The sequence below is a fragment of the Hyla sarda genome, chromosome 8 (assembly GCF_029499605.1).
Source record: "Hyla sarda isolate aHylSar1 chromosome 8, aHylSar1.hap1, whole genome shotgun sequence".
NCBI lineage: Eukaryota > Metazoa > Chordata > Amphibia > Anura > Hylidae > Hyla > Hyla sarda.
In genome coordinates, this window is record NC_079196.1 from 136,097,055 (window position 1) to 136,112,394 (window position 15,340).

A 15,340-nucleotide genomic window follows, 5' to 3' on the forward strand; every position below is an offset into this window, starting at 1 on the left:
TCCCTTATTAAGTCCTCAAATGCGCATGGCGCTCTCTCACTTCGGAGCCCTGTCGTATTTCAAGGAAACAGTTAAGGACCACATATGGGGTATTTCCGTACTCGGGAAAAATTGCACTACAAATTATGGGGGGGCTTTATCTCCTTTTACCCCTTATGAAAAGGAAAAGTTGGAGGCTACACCAGCCTGTTAGTGTAAAAAAATAAAAACATTTACGCTAACATGCTGGTGTTGCCCCATACTTTTTATTTTCACAAGTGTTAAAAGGAAATAAAGACCCCCAAAATTTGTAACGCAATTTCTCCTGAGTACGGAAATACCCCATATGTGGGCGTAATATGCTCTGCGGGCGCACAACAAGGCTCAGGAGTAAGAGTGCACTATGTACATTTGAGGCCAAAATTGGTGATTTGCACAGGGCTGGCTGATGTTACAGCGGTTCTGACATAAACGCAAAAAAAGAAATACCCACATGTGACCCCATTTTGGAAACTACACCCCTCACGGAACGTTACAAGGGGTATAGTGAGCCTTAACACCCCACAGGTGTTTAATGAAAATTCTTCAAATTTGGATGGAAAAATGAAAAAAAAATTCACTAAAATGCTGGTGTTACCCTAAATTTTTCTTTTTCACAAGGGAAAATAGGAAAAAAAGCCCCCCAAAATGTGTAACCCCATGTCTTCTGAGTAAGAACATACCCCATATGTAGATGTAAAGTGCTCTGCTGGCGCACAAATGCTCAGAAGAGAAGGAGCACCATTGGGATTTTGAAGAGAAATTTTGTCCGGAATTGAAGGCCACGTGTGTTTATAAAGCTCCCATAGTGCCAGAACAATGGACCCCCCACACATGTGACCCCATTTTGGAAACTACACCCCTCATGTAATGTAATAAGGGGTACAGTGAGCATTTACGCCCCACAGGTGTCTGACAGATTTTTGGAACAGTGGTCCATGAAAATGAAAAATTTAATTTTTCATTTGCACAGCCCACTGTTCCAAAGATCTGTCAAATGCCAGTGGGGTGTAAATACTCACTGCACCCATTATTAAATTCTGTGAGGGGTGTAGTTTCCAAAATGGGGTCACGTGGGGGGGTCCACTGTTTTGGCACCACGGGGGGCTTTGTAAACGCACATGGCCCCCGACTTCCATTCCAACCAAATTCTGTTTCCAAAAGCTCAATGGCACTCCTCCTCTTCTGAGCATTGTAGTGTGCCAGCAGAGCACTTGATGTCCACACATTGGGTATTTCTGGGGTCATTTTCTCCTATTACCCCTTGTAAAAATGTAAAATTTGGGAAAAAAACTGCATTTTAGTTAATTTTTTTTTTTTTCATTTACACATCCGACTTTAACAAAAAGTCGTCAAACACCTGTGAAGTGTTAAGGCTCACTGTACCCCTTGTCGCATTCCATGAGAGGTGTCGTTTCCAAAATAGTATTCCATGTTTTTTTTTTGTTTTGTTTTTTGCTGTTCTGGCAGCATAGGGGCTTCCTAAATGGGACATGCCCCCCAAAAAACTATTTCAGCAAAATTCGCTTTTTAAAAGCCAAATGTGACTCCTTCTCTTCTGAGCATTGTAGTGCGCCAGCAGAGCACTTGACGTCCACACATGGGGTATTTCCATACTCAGAAGAGATGGGGTTACAAATTTTGGAGGCCATGTTGTCCTATTATCCCTTGTAAAAAAAATTAATTTGAGGGAAAACCAGCATTTTAGTGAAAAATTAAAATCATTTACACATCCAACTTTAACAAAAAGTCGTCAAACACCTGTGGGGTTTTCAGGCTCACTGGACCTCTTGTTATGTGCCTTGAGGGGTGTAGTTTCCAAAACAATATGCCATGTGTTTTTTTTTGCTGTTCTGGCACCATAGGGGCTTCCTAAATGTGACATGCCCCCCAAAAACCATTTCAGTAAAACTCACTCTCCAAAATCCAACTGTCGCTCCTTCCCTTCTGAGCCCTCTACTGCGCTCGCCGAACACTTGACATACACATATGAGGTATTTCCTTACTCGAGAGAAATTGGGTTACACATTTTAGGAAGATTTCTCTCCTTTTACCCCCTTGGAAAAATTAAATAACTGGGTCTACAAGAAACTGCCAGTGTAAAAAATGAAGATTTTGAATTTTCTCCTTCAATTTGCTGCTATTCCTGGAAAACCCCTAAAGGGTTAACAAACCTTTTGAATTTCATTTTGAATACTTTGAGGGGTGCAGTGTCACGATCCCGGCTGGTAGGAGGTGGATCCTCTGTGCCAGAGAGGGATTGGCGAGGACCGTGCTAGTGGACCGGTTCTAAGTCACTACTGGTTTTCACCAGAGCCCGCCGCAAAGCGGGATGGTCTTGCTGCGGCGGTAGTGACCAGGTCGTATCCACTAGCAACGGCTCAACCTCTCTGACTGCTGAAGATAGGCGCGGTACAAGGGAGTAGACAGAAGCAAGGTCGGACGTAGCAGAAGGTCGGGGCAGGCAGCAAGGATCGTAGTCAGGGGCAACGGCAGGAGGTCAGGAACACGGGCTAGGAACAAACAAGGGAAAGCTTTCACTAGGCACAAGGGCAACAAGATCCGGCAAGGGAGTGAAGGGGAAGTGAGGTATAAGTAGGAAGTGCACAAGTGGAAACTAATCAAGGTAATTGGGAAGATTGGACCAGGCACCATCATTGGTGCACTGGCCCTTTAAATTGCAGAGACCCGGCGCGCGCGCGCCCTAGGGAGCGGGGCCGCGCGCGCCGGGACAGGACCGACGGAGAGCGAGTCAGGTACGGGAGCCGGGGTGCGCATCGCGAGCGGGCGCCACCCGCATAGCGAATCGCATCCCGGCTGGAGGCGGTACCGCAGCGCACCCGGTCAGTGGATCTGACCGGGGCGCTGCAGCAACGAGGATGAGGCGAGCGCTCCGGGGAGGAACGGGGACCCGGAGCGCTCGGCGTAACAGTACCCCCCCCCTTGGGTCTCCCCCTCTTCTTGGGGCCAAAGAACCTGAGGACCAAAAACTCAATTTTTCCGTGATGAGGTCCGAGGCACATTAGGAGGGGTTCCGTGCGGTAACGCACGGCACAGTCCAATCTTTCATTGTTAACACAATTGATGTAGAGGGGTCTGGCGAGACTGGTCACAGGGACGTTGAACCTGTTGATAAGAGAGGCCAAAAAAAAATTTCCTGCAGATCCGGAATCCAAGAAGGCCATAGTAGAGAAGGAGAAGGTAGAGGCAGATATCCGCACAGGCACAGTAAGGCGTGGAGAAGCAGAGTTGACATCAAGAACTGTGTCACCTTTGTGCGGAGTCAGCGTACGTCTTTCCAGGCGGGGAGGACGGATAGGACAATCCTTCAGGAAGTGTTCGGTACCGGCATAGTACAGGCAAAGATTCTCCATGCGGCGTCGTGTCCTCTCTTGAGGTGTCAAGCGAGACCGGTCAACTTGCATAGCCTCCACGGCGGGAGGCACAGGAACGGTTTGCAGAGGACCAGAGGAGAGAGGAGCCGGGGAGAAAAAACGCCTCGTGCGAACAAAGTCCATATCCAGGCGGAGCTCCAGACGCCATCCGGAAAAACGCATGTTAATGCGAGTGGCAAGATGAATGAGTTCATGTAGGTTAGCAGGAGTTTCTCGTGCGGCCAGAACATCTTTAATGTTGCTGGATAGGCCTTTTTTAAAGGTCGCGCAGAGAGCCTCACTATTCCAGGACAACTCGGAAGCAAGAGCACGGAACTGAATGGCGTACTCGCCAACGGAAGAAACACCCTGGGCCAGGTTCAGCAGGGCAGTCTCGGCAGAAGAAGCTCGGGCAGGCTCCTCGAAGACACCACGGACCTCAGCGAAGAAGGACTGGACTGTGGCTGTGGCAGGATCATTGCGGTCCCAGAGTGGTGTGGCCCCAGACAAGGCCTTTCCAGAAAGGAGACCACGGCAGAGTCTAGAGTTCTCATCAAATTTGTCCGGCAGGGACAAGCAGGGGTTAGGAGCGGCCGGTTGCTGCGGAGGAGTTGCAGGAGCCGGCGGAGGAGATGGTTGTTGCAGCTGCTGTGTCTGTGACTGAAGTTGCTGTATCTGCGGCAGCAGCTGCTGTATCTGTGACTGAAGTTGCAGTGTCACGGTGGTCAAGTATGCCAGCTGGTGATTTCGTTGGGCAATCTGTCGGGCTTGCTGGGCGACCAGTCGGGCTTGCTGGGCGACCAGTGTGGGGAGGTCGGCGACAACTGGCAGAGGAACTTCAGCGGAATCCATGGCCGGATCTACTGTCACGATCCCGGCTGGTAGGAGGTGGATCCTCTGTGCCAGAGAGGGATTGGCGAGGACCGTGCTAGTGGACCGGTTCTAAGTCACTACTGGTTTTCACCAGAGCCCGCCGCAAAGCGGGATGGTCTTGCTGCGGCGGTAGTGACCAGGTCGTATCCACTAGCAACGGCTCAACCTCTCTGACTGCTGAAGATAGGCGCGGTACAAGGGAGTAGACAGAAGCAAGGTCGGACGTAGCAGAAGGTCGGGGCAGGCAGCAAGGATCGTAGTCAGGGGCAACGGCAGGAGGTCAGGAACACGGGCTAGGAACAAACAAGGGAACGCTTTCACTAGGCACAAGGGCAACAAGATCCGGCAAGGGAGTGAAGGGGAAGTGAGGTATAAGTAGGAAGTGCACAAGTGGAAACTAATCAAGGTAATTGGGAAGATTGGACCAGGCACCATCATTGGTGCACTGGCCCTTTAAATCGCAGAGACCCGGCGCGCGCGCGCCCTAGGGAGCGGGGCCGCGCGCGCCGGGACAGGACCGACGGAGAGCGAGTCAGGTACGGGAGCCGGGGTGCGCATCGCGAGCGGGCGCCACCCGCATAGCGAATCGCATCCCGGCTGGAGGCGGTACCGCAGCGCACCCGGTCAGTGGATCTGACCGGGGCGCTGCAGCAACGAGGATGAGGCGAGCGCTCCGGGGAGGAACGGGGACCCGGAGCGCTCGGCGTAACATGCAGTTTTTATAATGGGGTCATTTATGGGGTATTTCTAATATGAAAGCCGTTCAAATCCACTTCAAAACTGAACTGGCCCCTGAAAAATTTCGATTTAGAAAATTTTGTGAAAAATTGAAAATTGCTGCTATACTTTGAAGCCCTCTGATGTCTTCCAAAAGTAAAATCATATCAACTTTATCATGCAAACATAAAGTAGACATATTGTATATGTGAATTAATATATAATTTATTTGGAATATTCATTTTCCTTGTAAGCAGAGAGCTTCAAAGTAAAAAAAAATGCTAAATTTTCAATTTTTCCATAAAATTTTGGAATTTTTCACCAAGAAATGATGCAAGTATCGACAAAATTTTACCACTAACATAAAGTAGAATATGTCATGAAAAAACTGTCTCGGAATCAGAATGAAAGGTAAAAGCATCCCAGAGTTCTTAATGCTTAAAGTGACGGTAGTCAGATGTGCAAAATATGGCCGGGTCCTACAGTGAAAATTGGCTGGGTCCTTAAGGGGTTAAAGTATGATGTGTAAATGAAAAAGAAATTCTTTAAAGTGCAGTTTTCCCAAATTTAACATTTTTACAAAGGGTAATGGAAGAAAATGCCCCCCAATATTTGTAACCCCATCTCTTCTGAGTATGGAAATACCCCATGTTAGGACGTAAAATGCTCTGCGGGTGAACTACAGTGCTCAGAAGAGACGGAGTCACATTTGGCTTTCGGAAAGCAAATTTAGCTGAAATGGTTTTTGGGGGGCATGTCGCATTTAGGAAGCCCCTATGGTGCCAGAACAGCAAAAAAAAACAAAACACATGGACTACTATTTTGCAAACTACACCCCTCAAGGAATGCAACAAGGGGTGTAGTGAGCCTTAACACCCCACAGGTGTTTGACGAATTTTTTTTAAAGTCAGATGTTTAAATGAAAAAAATAATAATTTGGGACAGTGGGCTGTGCAAATGAAAAATTACATTTTTCATTTTCACGGACCACTGTTCCAAAAATTTGTCAGACACCTGTGGGGCGTAAATGCTCACTGTACCCCTTATTAAATTCCGTGAGGGGTGTAGTTTCCAAAATGGGGTCACATGTGGGGGGGGGGGTCCATTGTTCTGGCACTATGGGGGCCTTGTAAAAACACGTGGTCTTCAATTCGACAAATTTTCTCTCCAAAATTCCAATGGCGCTCCTTCTCTTCTGAGCATTGTAGTGCACCCGCAGAGCACTTTACATCCACATATGGAGTATGTTCTTGCTCAGAATAAACGTGGTTAAAAAAATTTTTTGGGGGTGGGGGGCTTTCTTCCTATTTTCCCTTGTGAAAATGAAAAATTTAGGGTGACACCAGCATTTTAGTGAAAAAAAAAATGATTTCTTCATTTTCCCATCCAACTTTCAGCCACCCCTGTGCAAATCACCAATTTAGGCCTCAACTGTACATAGTGCGCTCTCACTTCTGAGCCTTGTTGTGCGTCCACAGAGCATTTTACACCACATATGGGGTATTTCCAGACTCAGGAGAAATTGTGTTACAAATTTTGGGGGTCTTATTTTCCTTTTACCTTTTGTGAAAATAAAAGGTAGGGGGCAACACCAGCATGTTAGTGTAAAATTTTTAATTTTTTTACACTAATAGGCTGGTGTAGACCCCAACTTTTTCTTTTCATAAGGGGTAAAAGGAGAAAAAGCCCCCCAAAATTTGTAGTGCAATTGCTCCCAAATATGGAAATACCCCATATGTGGCCCTAAACTGTTTCCTTGAAATACGACAGGTCTCTGAAGTGAGAGAGTGCCATGCGCATTTGAGGACTAAATTAGGGATTGCATAGGGCTGGAAATAGGGGTATTCTTCACCAGTGATTTCCATTTTGGAAACACTGCAGTACGATACGTTTTCATTTTTATTGGGGGGGGGGGGTCATTGTAAGGGGTGTATATGTTGTATTTTACCCTTTATTTTGTGGTAGTGTGGTGTAGTGTTTTTAGGGTACATTCGCACTGGTGTTGGTTTACTGTGAGTTTCCCTTTAGGAGTTTGCGCTGCTGCGGAAAATTTACCGCAGCTCAAACTTGAAGCAGGAAACTCACTGTAAACGCGCCCGTGTGAATGTACCCTGTACATTCACATATGGGGGGGGGGGGGAACCTCCAGCTTTTGCAAAACTGCAACTCCCAGCATGCACTGACAGACCTCGGAGTTGTACTTTTGCAACAGCTGGAGGGACACTGGTTGTAAAACCTTCAGTTAGGTTATGTTACCTAACTCAGTATTTTCCAACCAGTGTGCCTCCAGCTGTTGCAAAACTACAACTCCCAGCATGTACTGATCGCTGAAGGGTATGCTGGGAGATGTAGTTATGCAACAGCTGGAGGTACGCAACTACAACTCCCAGCATTCCAAGAAAGCTGTTTGGGCATGCTGGGAGTTGTAGTTTTGCAACATCTGGATGGCCACAGTTTGGAGATCACTGTGCAGTGGTTTCTAAACTGTGGCCATCCAGATGTTTCAAAACTACAAATCCCAATTGCCCAGACAGCAAACTGCTGTGTGTGCATGCTGAGAGTTGTAGTTTTGCAAGATCTGGAGGGCCACAGTTTAGAGACCACTGCACAGTGATCCTCAAACTGTAGCCCTCCAGCTGTTGCAAAACTACAAATCCCAGCATGCCCAAACAGCAAACAGCTGTCTGGGCATGCTGGGAGTTGTAGTTTTGCAACATCTGGAGGGCTACAGTTTAGAGACCACTGTATAGTGGTCTCAGACTGTAGCCATCCAGATGTTGCTATTCACCTCACCGGCTTCTGTAGGATCCAGGGAGCCGCATCGCCGTCCCCTGCTGCCGCCGATCGCCGCCCCCCCTGCCGCCGCCCATGGGTAAGTGGACATTCGGTGCCAGTCCACGTCGGTTCCCCGTTCTGCCCAGTCTACTGTGAGTGGGCAGAACAGGGGGGACCGAGCGCTAAACCCCCGCTGCAAATCGCCGGTGTGAATTTACTGGCGATTTGCGGCGACCGCCGACATGGGGGTTTCAGACCCCCCTTGGACAATTGGCACGGGAAGCCTGCGGAATGATTTCAGCAGGCATTCTGTTCCGACCACCGCCCGGCGAGCTGCGGTTATTGGAAATGCGGCCCTCCATCCTTAAGTGATGGGACGTGAGGGCGTATCCATACACCTCTGTGGTAGAATCTACTGTAGTATGGGGTTATTTATCAGCTAATTGGCAGAGGATACCTAGAGCCTGTGACAGCAGGTATTTCATGTATATTTTGGTGATTTAGTTAATTTTTTTATTTTTTTTGCGTGCTTTTTGGCAAGACTCCAAATTTATTACATGGTCGCAGGGCATGTGATCAATTTTGTGGAGGATACAAATTTTCAGAAATTTCAATGTTCACATACACCAAAAAGCTACGCTAGGTCTGGGCTGGTCTAGAATTACGCCTTACTGGGGAGTTTTGCGGGTTTTTTTTTACCAAAGTTGCAGTTGATAAATTCATTACCACTGCACAAGACTAACCCTTAACATCTGGCCTATACGCTCTTTAAAAAAAAAAAAAAAAAAAAAGGATGTAAATCGAAAAGGCACAAAAAATTGCTCAAAAAAAAAAAGAAACAGCTCCAAAGACAATGATAAATGCCCACTTGGAGACAAAAGCACACTTGATTAAAATGTCACACAAAGCCCCCCTCAACATTTTAGCACATATGTAGCTTTGTCAAGACGCAAACGGGTGTATTTCTTTTTTTCTTATTCAATAACTACAGTTATATTAAGAGCAGCATATTATAATTAGTGGGGGAGCATAGTGCATTGGGTACAGTTTGTTGTTTTGGTGGGAAACTGTGGAGCTGTTGTTTTCAGGGGGCACAACGTGTGGCAGTATTGTTTTCAGTGGGCACCATATGTGGCATTATTATATTCAGGAGTACATTGTATGATATTATTACATTCAGAGGGTACAAAGTGTGGACGGTATTTTATTCAGGGTGCCCTTTGTGTAGTAGTATATTCAGGGGGCTCCATGTGTGGTTGTATCATATTCAGAGGGCACCATGTTTAGCATCATTATATTCAGGGGCAGTATGTGGCAGTATTATATTCAAGAGGCACTGTGTGTGGCAGTATTATATTCAAGAAGCAGCCTTTGTGGCAGTATTATATTCAGGAGGTACCATGTGTGGCTGTATTATATTTAGAGGGCACTATGTGTGGCAGTATTATACTCAGTGAGCACTATTGTGGCAGTATTAAATTCAGAGGTTACCGTGTGTTGCAGTATTATATTCAGGGGGCATCATGTGTGGCAGTATTATATTCAGGAGGCACCATATGTAGCAGTAATATATTTAGCGGGCATTATGTGAAAGTATTATGTTCAGGTGGCACTGTGTGTTGCAGTATTATACTCAGGGGTCACTGTATGTATCAGTAATATATTCAGGGGGAACTATATGTGACAGTATTATATTCATGCTGCACCATGTGTGGTAGTACCGTATTGTATTCAGGGAGAACTATGTGATGCAGCATTATATTCAGGGGGCACTACATGTGGCAGTATTATATTTAGAGAGTACAGTGTTCATCAGTATTATATTCAGGGGACACTGTGTGTGGCAGTATTATATTCAGGGTGAACAGTGTGTGACAGTATTATATTCAGGGGGCACAATGTGTGGCAGTATAACATTCAGAGGGTACAGGGTGTGACATTAGTAGCAAGTGACCCAAAGTGCCCTGTTTTTTAACCCCTTTGCCTCCTGTGCCTCCTGGTTTAGCTGAGTTAACACATAGCCGTCGCTGGTTTCTTATTCATTTGAACTGCAAGCAATTTACTTGTTAGCTGTGCAGTACATTGATGTTTCATTGGCATAACAATGCTTCCATGGCCTCATATGTGCTGCGTAGAGGCAGGCTTCAGACAGAGGTACCGGCTTTCAATGGCGCAGGTCACAGGACAAACATGGGTGAGTAAAAGCAAGGGTAGTTTATTCTCCCAACATGCAACGCGTTTCACTGCAGCAGCAGCTTCATCAGGCATGACAAGAATCACATGAATGGCGAATTTATCCAGAAGGTGAGAGGACACGTCAGCAAGGGGGCGGGGAAAAGGAATAGGAAAAGGTAGGGGAAAAGGAGGGGAAGGTCTTGGACGTTCTCCTCACCAACGGGCAAATTCTAACCTTGCAAATATATATACAATATAAAAGTTATATATATATATATATATATATATATATATATATATATATATAAATATAATTATAAAACAATTATTATAAACTAAATATAAATAAATAATAACAAATGGGAATGAGAAGGTAGAGAAATAAATAAATACAAACATGTGTGTTGCGACCACTACACGTGAACCTGTCTACAGTATACAACTCGAACCTCTCCTGATGGCAGACCTGAATAAGTAGACCTTAAGTTGACCATAGACATCTTATCCTCTATGTCTGTTTGCGGGGCGAGGGGGGGCGCTGCTGGGACCCCCCGCAATCTACATGCAGCACCTGGCATTCTGTGCTGGGCTGCTTATCTAGTCTCGGAAAGTTACTGGGACTGGAGACGGGACATCACACCACACCCCCTCATGACATCTATAGACATTAAGGGAGGGTCGTAGCCAGGGCCGGACTGGCCTACCGGGATAGCGGTAAAAAATTCACGGTAGGCCGCCCGCCCTGTGGGCCGACTGTGTCTGGAGGACAGGCTGCCGACAAGTAACTGTGTCAGCCTGTCAGGACCTGTGTGCACCATCACACACAGGTCCTGACACTCCTGACAGGCTGATACAGTGAGCAGAGGTCCGGAGGCTACAGAGTCTGTATTGCGAGCTGTACAGACAGGACACTCACCCCAGGATCTACTCTCTGCCTTTTCACTGCTCCTGGCTTCTACTCCTGTGGGCACACAGTCACTGAAGCTGCTCGGGGGGGGGGGGGAAGATCTGCAGCCCTGGGTGAGAGGAAAGGGAAACCTAATGTGTGAGGTAGGGGGGTGGGAGTCCTGTTATGTGGTGTGTGTGTGTGTGTTGGGGGGGGGGGGGCTTGCTGCAGAGGGGGAACCTGTGATGTGGGTGGGGGATTGCTGGAGAGGGGAGACCTGTTATGTGGGGGGCTGAAGAGGGGGTGGGCCTGGGATGTGGGGGCTGGAGAGGGGGACCTGTGAGGTGTGTGTGTGTGTGGGGGGGGTTTGCTGGAGAGGAGGGACATGTGATGTGGGGGGGGGGGGGCTGGTGGAGAGGGGGAACTGTTATGTGCAGGCTTGAGAGGGGGGTCCTGTGGTGTGTGTGTGTGGGGGGGGGGGGGACCTATGATCTGGAGAGGGGGGACCTGGTTTGTAGGGTGGGGGTGGGTTCTGGGAAGGGAAGACCTGCTGTTACTATTTTGTAAGGGGGGGGGCATTTTGTTTCTCTCTTTTTATTGCAATTTAAATAATTTTTTTAATTAATATTAATTAAAGGAAATCTGTCAGTAGTATCACCCACACTAAACCTGCCACACAGGCTTGTAGTGTGGGTGATGCTGATTAAAACAGTACTCACATTGTCCAGATTCGCCCAGCCGTCCCGTCGGAAATTGCATTTGTCTATTTATGCTAATGAGGGCCTTGGGGCATGGGCAGAGCTCCAATGCAAGCTTGGGGCTTGCTGATGTAATTTTCGCCGGGCAACTACTCTGCCCGGCTCATCAATATTCATAACCCCCCTCCCTGCTCCTTTGCCCGTGTTAGAGGCATGCGCCGCTTACGGTGTACTCCCAGAAGCGGCGTTCCCCTCGGCTTCACTGCCGCAGCCATCTTTGATAAGTAAGAAGCAGGGGGGGGGACACCGCTTCTGGAAGTACACTAACATGGGTGAAGAAGCAGGGAGGGGGATATGAATATTGATGAGCCGGACGGAGCGACAACCCTGCGAAGATGATGTCAGCATGCCCCAAGCTCGGATTAGAGCTCTGCCCATGCCACAAGGCCCTCATTAGCATCTGGACAATGTGAATACTGTTTTAATCAGTATCACCCACACTACACGCCTGGGTGATAGGTTTAGTGCGGGTAATAGGTTTAGTACGGATGATACTACTGACAGATTTCCTTTAACTATTTTTTATATTGAACTACAGTTAAAGGACAAATCTCAGGTTAAAAAATTGAAGGATAGGGAATAAGTTTTAGATCGCAGGGGGTCCAAGCACTGGGGCCCCCTGCGATCTCCCGTATGGAGCCCCTGTGCTGTAGCAATGCTGTGGGGCTGGTATGCTAATTTTTCCAGGGCTGCTTTTTAGCCCCAGGCCAGCCCTGGGCGTAGCGTGACATCACGTCTCCAGTCCTGGAATCTCAGCGGTTTCCGAGACTACAACGGCAGCCTGGCACAGAATGCCAGGACCCCCCCAGCAGCAGGTCCCCCGCGAACAGACATCTTATCCCCTATCCTTTGAATAGCGGATAAGATGTCTATGGCCAGAATAACCCTTTTACTAAAAGTAGTTGAGTACCCCTGCAATATGGATTTGCTCATGCACTGGACAATTCCTGACATGGCCAGAGGTGGCAGCAAAGACCACCATGTCTGACTGGAAAAATGCACAGCTTCTTCCAGGCCGTACAGCAGCTGATAAGTAATGGAAGACTTTATAAATAAAATTTGCAAATTTGTATAATTTTCTGGCATTAGTTGATTTTATGCCTTTGATTATTGGGGGGCATATGGCTACATTTGATGTTTGCAATGTTTTCTTCTCTTGGCACATGCTGAACATATTCAATACAGCTTAAGACACCTATTTTGTGTGTGTATAACACACAAATTACTGTACTTATAAGTTACTCTAGTCATATAATTACAGTGGTCTCCCTTATCACGACAGAATAATAAACGTATGTGCTATAATAGCAAAAAAATGGTATGCATTTCTGTTATACCTTTCAATTGAATTGTCTTTATATCTTTTCCTTTAGCAATTAAAAGAGCAGAAGAATGCAGGATGCCGGACTAATGAGGTAAGAACTCATTGTATTTGTCTTTTGTAGGTTAAAATCAAAACTTTGCCTTAACACAATATTTGATCATTTAAAGTGTTACAATAATTAAAGAAAAGCATTTCACAATTGCCCAGAAATATCAAAAGTTTTAATCACACAGAGTTTCACTCCTGAGACCTGCTGTGATTGTTAGTTATAAGCCAGAGAAGTTTTCTGCAGTGGGCAGTCCCCTTTCTCGCTGTCAATCAAATCTGACCTTTTCGCTATATGTCTATGCAGCGAAAAATTCCCTGCTGGCAAATAATTCTGAAAGTTTGACAAGAAGATTTTACTATTCTCATTGATTTTATTGAGGCCCTAACAGTCCCCTTTATAGTGCACAGCTATTGCTTCTCAGTATATCCATTTCAGGGGCACTTCCTTTCTTACCTGTCTTGCCAATCACAGCACAGCATATACTTCTCTCCGTTATGCATGACATAGTGCTGGTAGCTGGTAAAGTGCACTCGACTGAACAGGATGTACTGTTCTTGGGGATAATTTACATAGTACTATACTGTAGATGGCATGGGGGGGGAGGGGTTACTGATGCACTGGGTTTGCAAGGTGCTTTGTGAGCAGAAATGAAAGAACTTTAACGGTAAATAAGCAGGGGAAACTATTATTAGAAGCCTCCACATCTCTGTGACTACTATGTGGGAAAAAAAGGGCTCGTGTGCTAGACAAATAAATATTCATGTATCCTGTATGCAGTATCAGTAAACAGAATTCTGATTAATCTAACACACAGAAACAAAACAAAAAAAATCACAAACACCCACAAAACAGTGCTTATGCTACGTATGTACCTCACCAGGCTCCAGACGCCTGGCTCCTGTTCAGCACACACAGCAGCTTCACCTGTCATCTTGACAACTGCCCTGAATATTGCAGGGCCATCCCTTATGAGTGACATGACTGGCTGGCCAATCTAAAGGTGGGAGTGCTGGGCCAATCAGCTATGACACTGGTATTCACATTTCCTGGAGTTGGGATATTTAAACTCAACTGCTGCACTGCTGCCCTGCCCGTGATTTAGTTTTTTTTCCCTTTGATCAGCGGCTTCCTGTGCCATGTACTTTCTATTATTTCTGACCTTCTGAGACCTTACCTTCTGTCTGTATCTTGACCATTCTTCTGTTGTGCTGATTGTGTACTACACGCTTTATAGGTTTGACCTTTTGATTTGGTATTGCATTACTATCTAGGTTTGACCCATAGCTTGTCTTAATGCTTACTTTATTTTGTGTTTCTGTACCTTGTTGTTCATTTTTACCTTGTTGTGAATATAGTTCTATAGAAAAAATGCAGCGGAGCTCCTCGTAGCGCAATATGTTTGGACACAAGTGGAAAGTTGAAATAGGTGTGAGAGAGCCCTTTGTGAGTAACTGCTCACCTGGGCCTGTTGCGTGGATAGACACAACAGCTAATAAGAGCAATCAGCGATGACTGTGCACAGGTGCAGCCGCCGGATGCCCGTCTATGATCCAAGATCCACCGGAGCAGGAGATACAGAGAAGAAAAACACCCCAGACTTCAGGCGCAGAAAACCGTTCCATAGAGAAAGTAATACTTGTGCTGTAAGTAATTGGCACTAGCTTCACTTTATTCCAATACATCATTAAAAAGCCATACACATAACACTGGAAATTCAGGGCATAAAACACAACTTCATCAGATATACAAATGGCAGAATGAGCAGCATACACATAGCCAGTCTCCTATACACTCAAATGTAGGCTATTGTGTTTCAGGGCATAAAACACCCCTTCATCAGATGTGCAAATGGCAGAATGAGCAGCATACACATGGCCAGTCTCTTATACACTCAAATGTGGGTGTTTAAATTACATTACGTCAGATAACCAATCAAAATCCAGACCACAAATCAATTATGTAGGGAGATAAATAGTACATACAGTCATGGTCGTAAATGTTGGCACTCCTGAAATTTTTCTAGAAAATTAAGTATTTTTCACAGACAAGGATTGCAGGAACACGTTTTGCTATACACATGTTTGTTCCCTTGGTGTGTATTGGAACTAAACCAAAAAAGGGAGGGGAAAAAAGCAAATTGGAAATAATGTCACACCATTTATTTACAATTTATGCATTTACAATTATTTATAATTTACATATATTTACAATTTACATATATTTACAATTTACATATTTATTTACAATTTATACATGTAGCGAACAATCAATATAATAAAAATTAGAGATGTCTCTGCAGCGCTGTTACCCATGCTGTCAGCCCACGCTGTGAGCATCTGTATGATTGAAATCCAGAGCGAGGCTGGATAAATAAACAGTAGTGAGTCCGTG

The 15,340-nt window shown here is 46.0% G+C and overlaps 1 protein-coding gene across 5 annotated transcripts in view; it reads left to right on the forward strand.

Moving 5' to 3' along the window:
- Positions 1-15,340, forward strand: part of STAT1 (signal transducer and activator of transcription 1) — a 1,320,138-nt gene that overhangs the window by 754,300 nt on the left and 550,498 nt on the right. For all 5 annotated transcript variants that reach the window (XM_056535944.1, XM_056535945.1, XM_056535942.1 and 2 more), the window contains one exon: positions 12,950-12,991. In XM_056535944.1, coding sequence (XP_056391919.1) covers positions 12,950-12,991 — 42 coding nt within the window. The remainder of the gene's footprint in view (positions 1-12,949; positions 12,992-15,340) is intronic.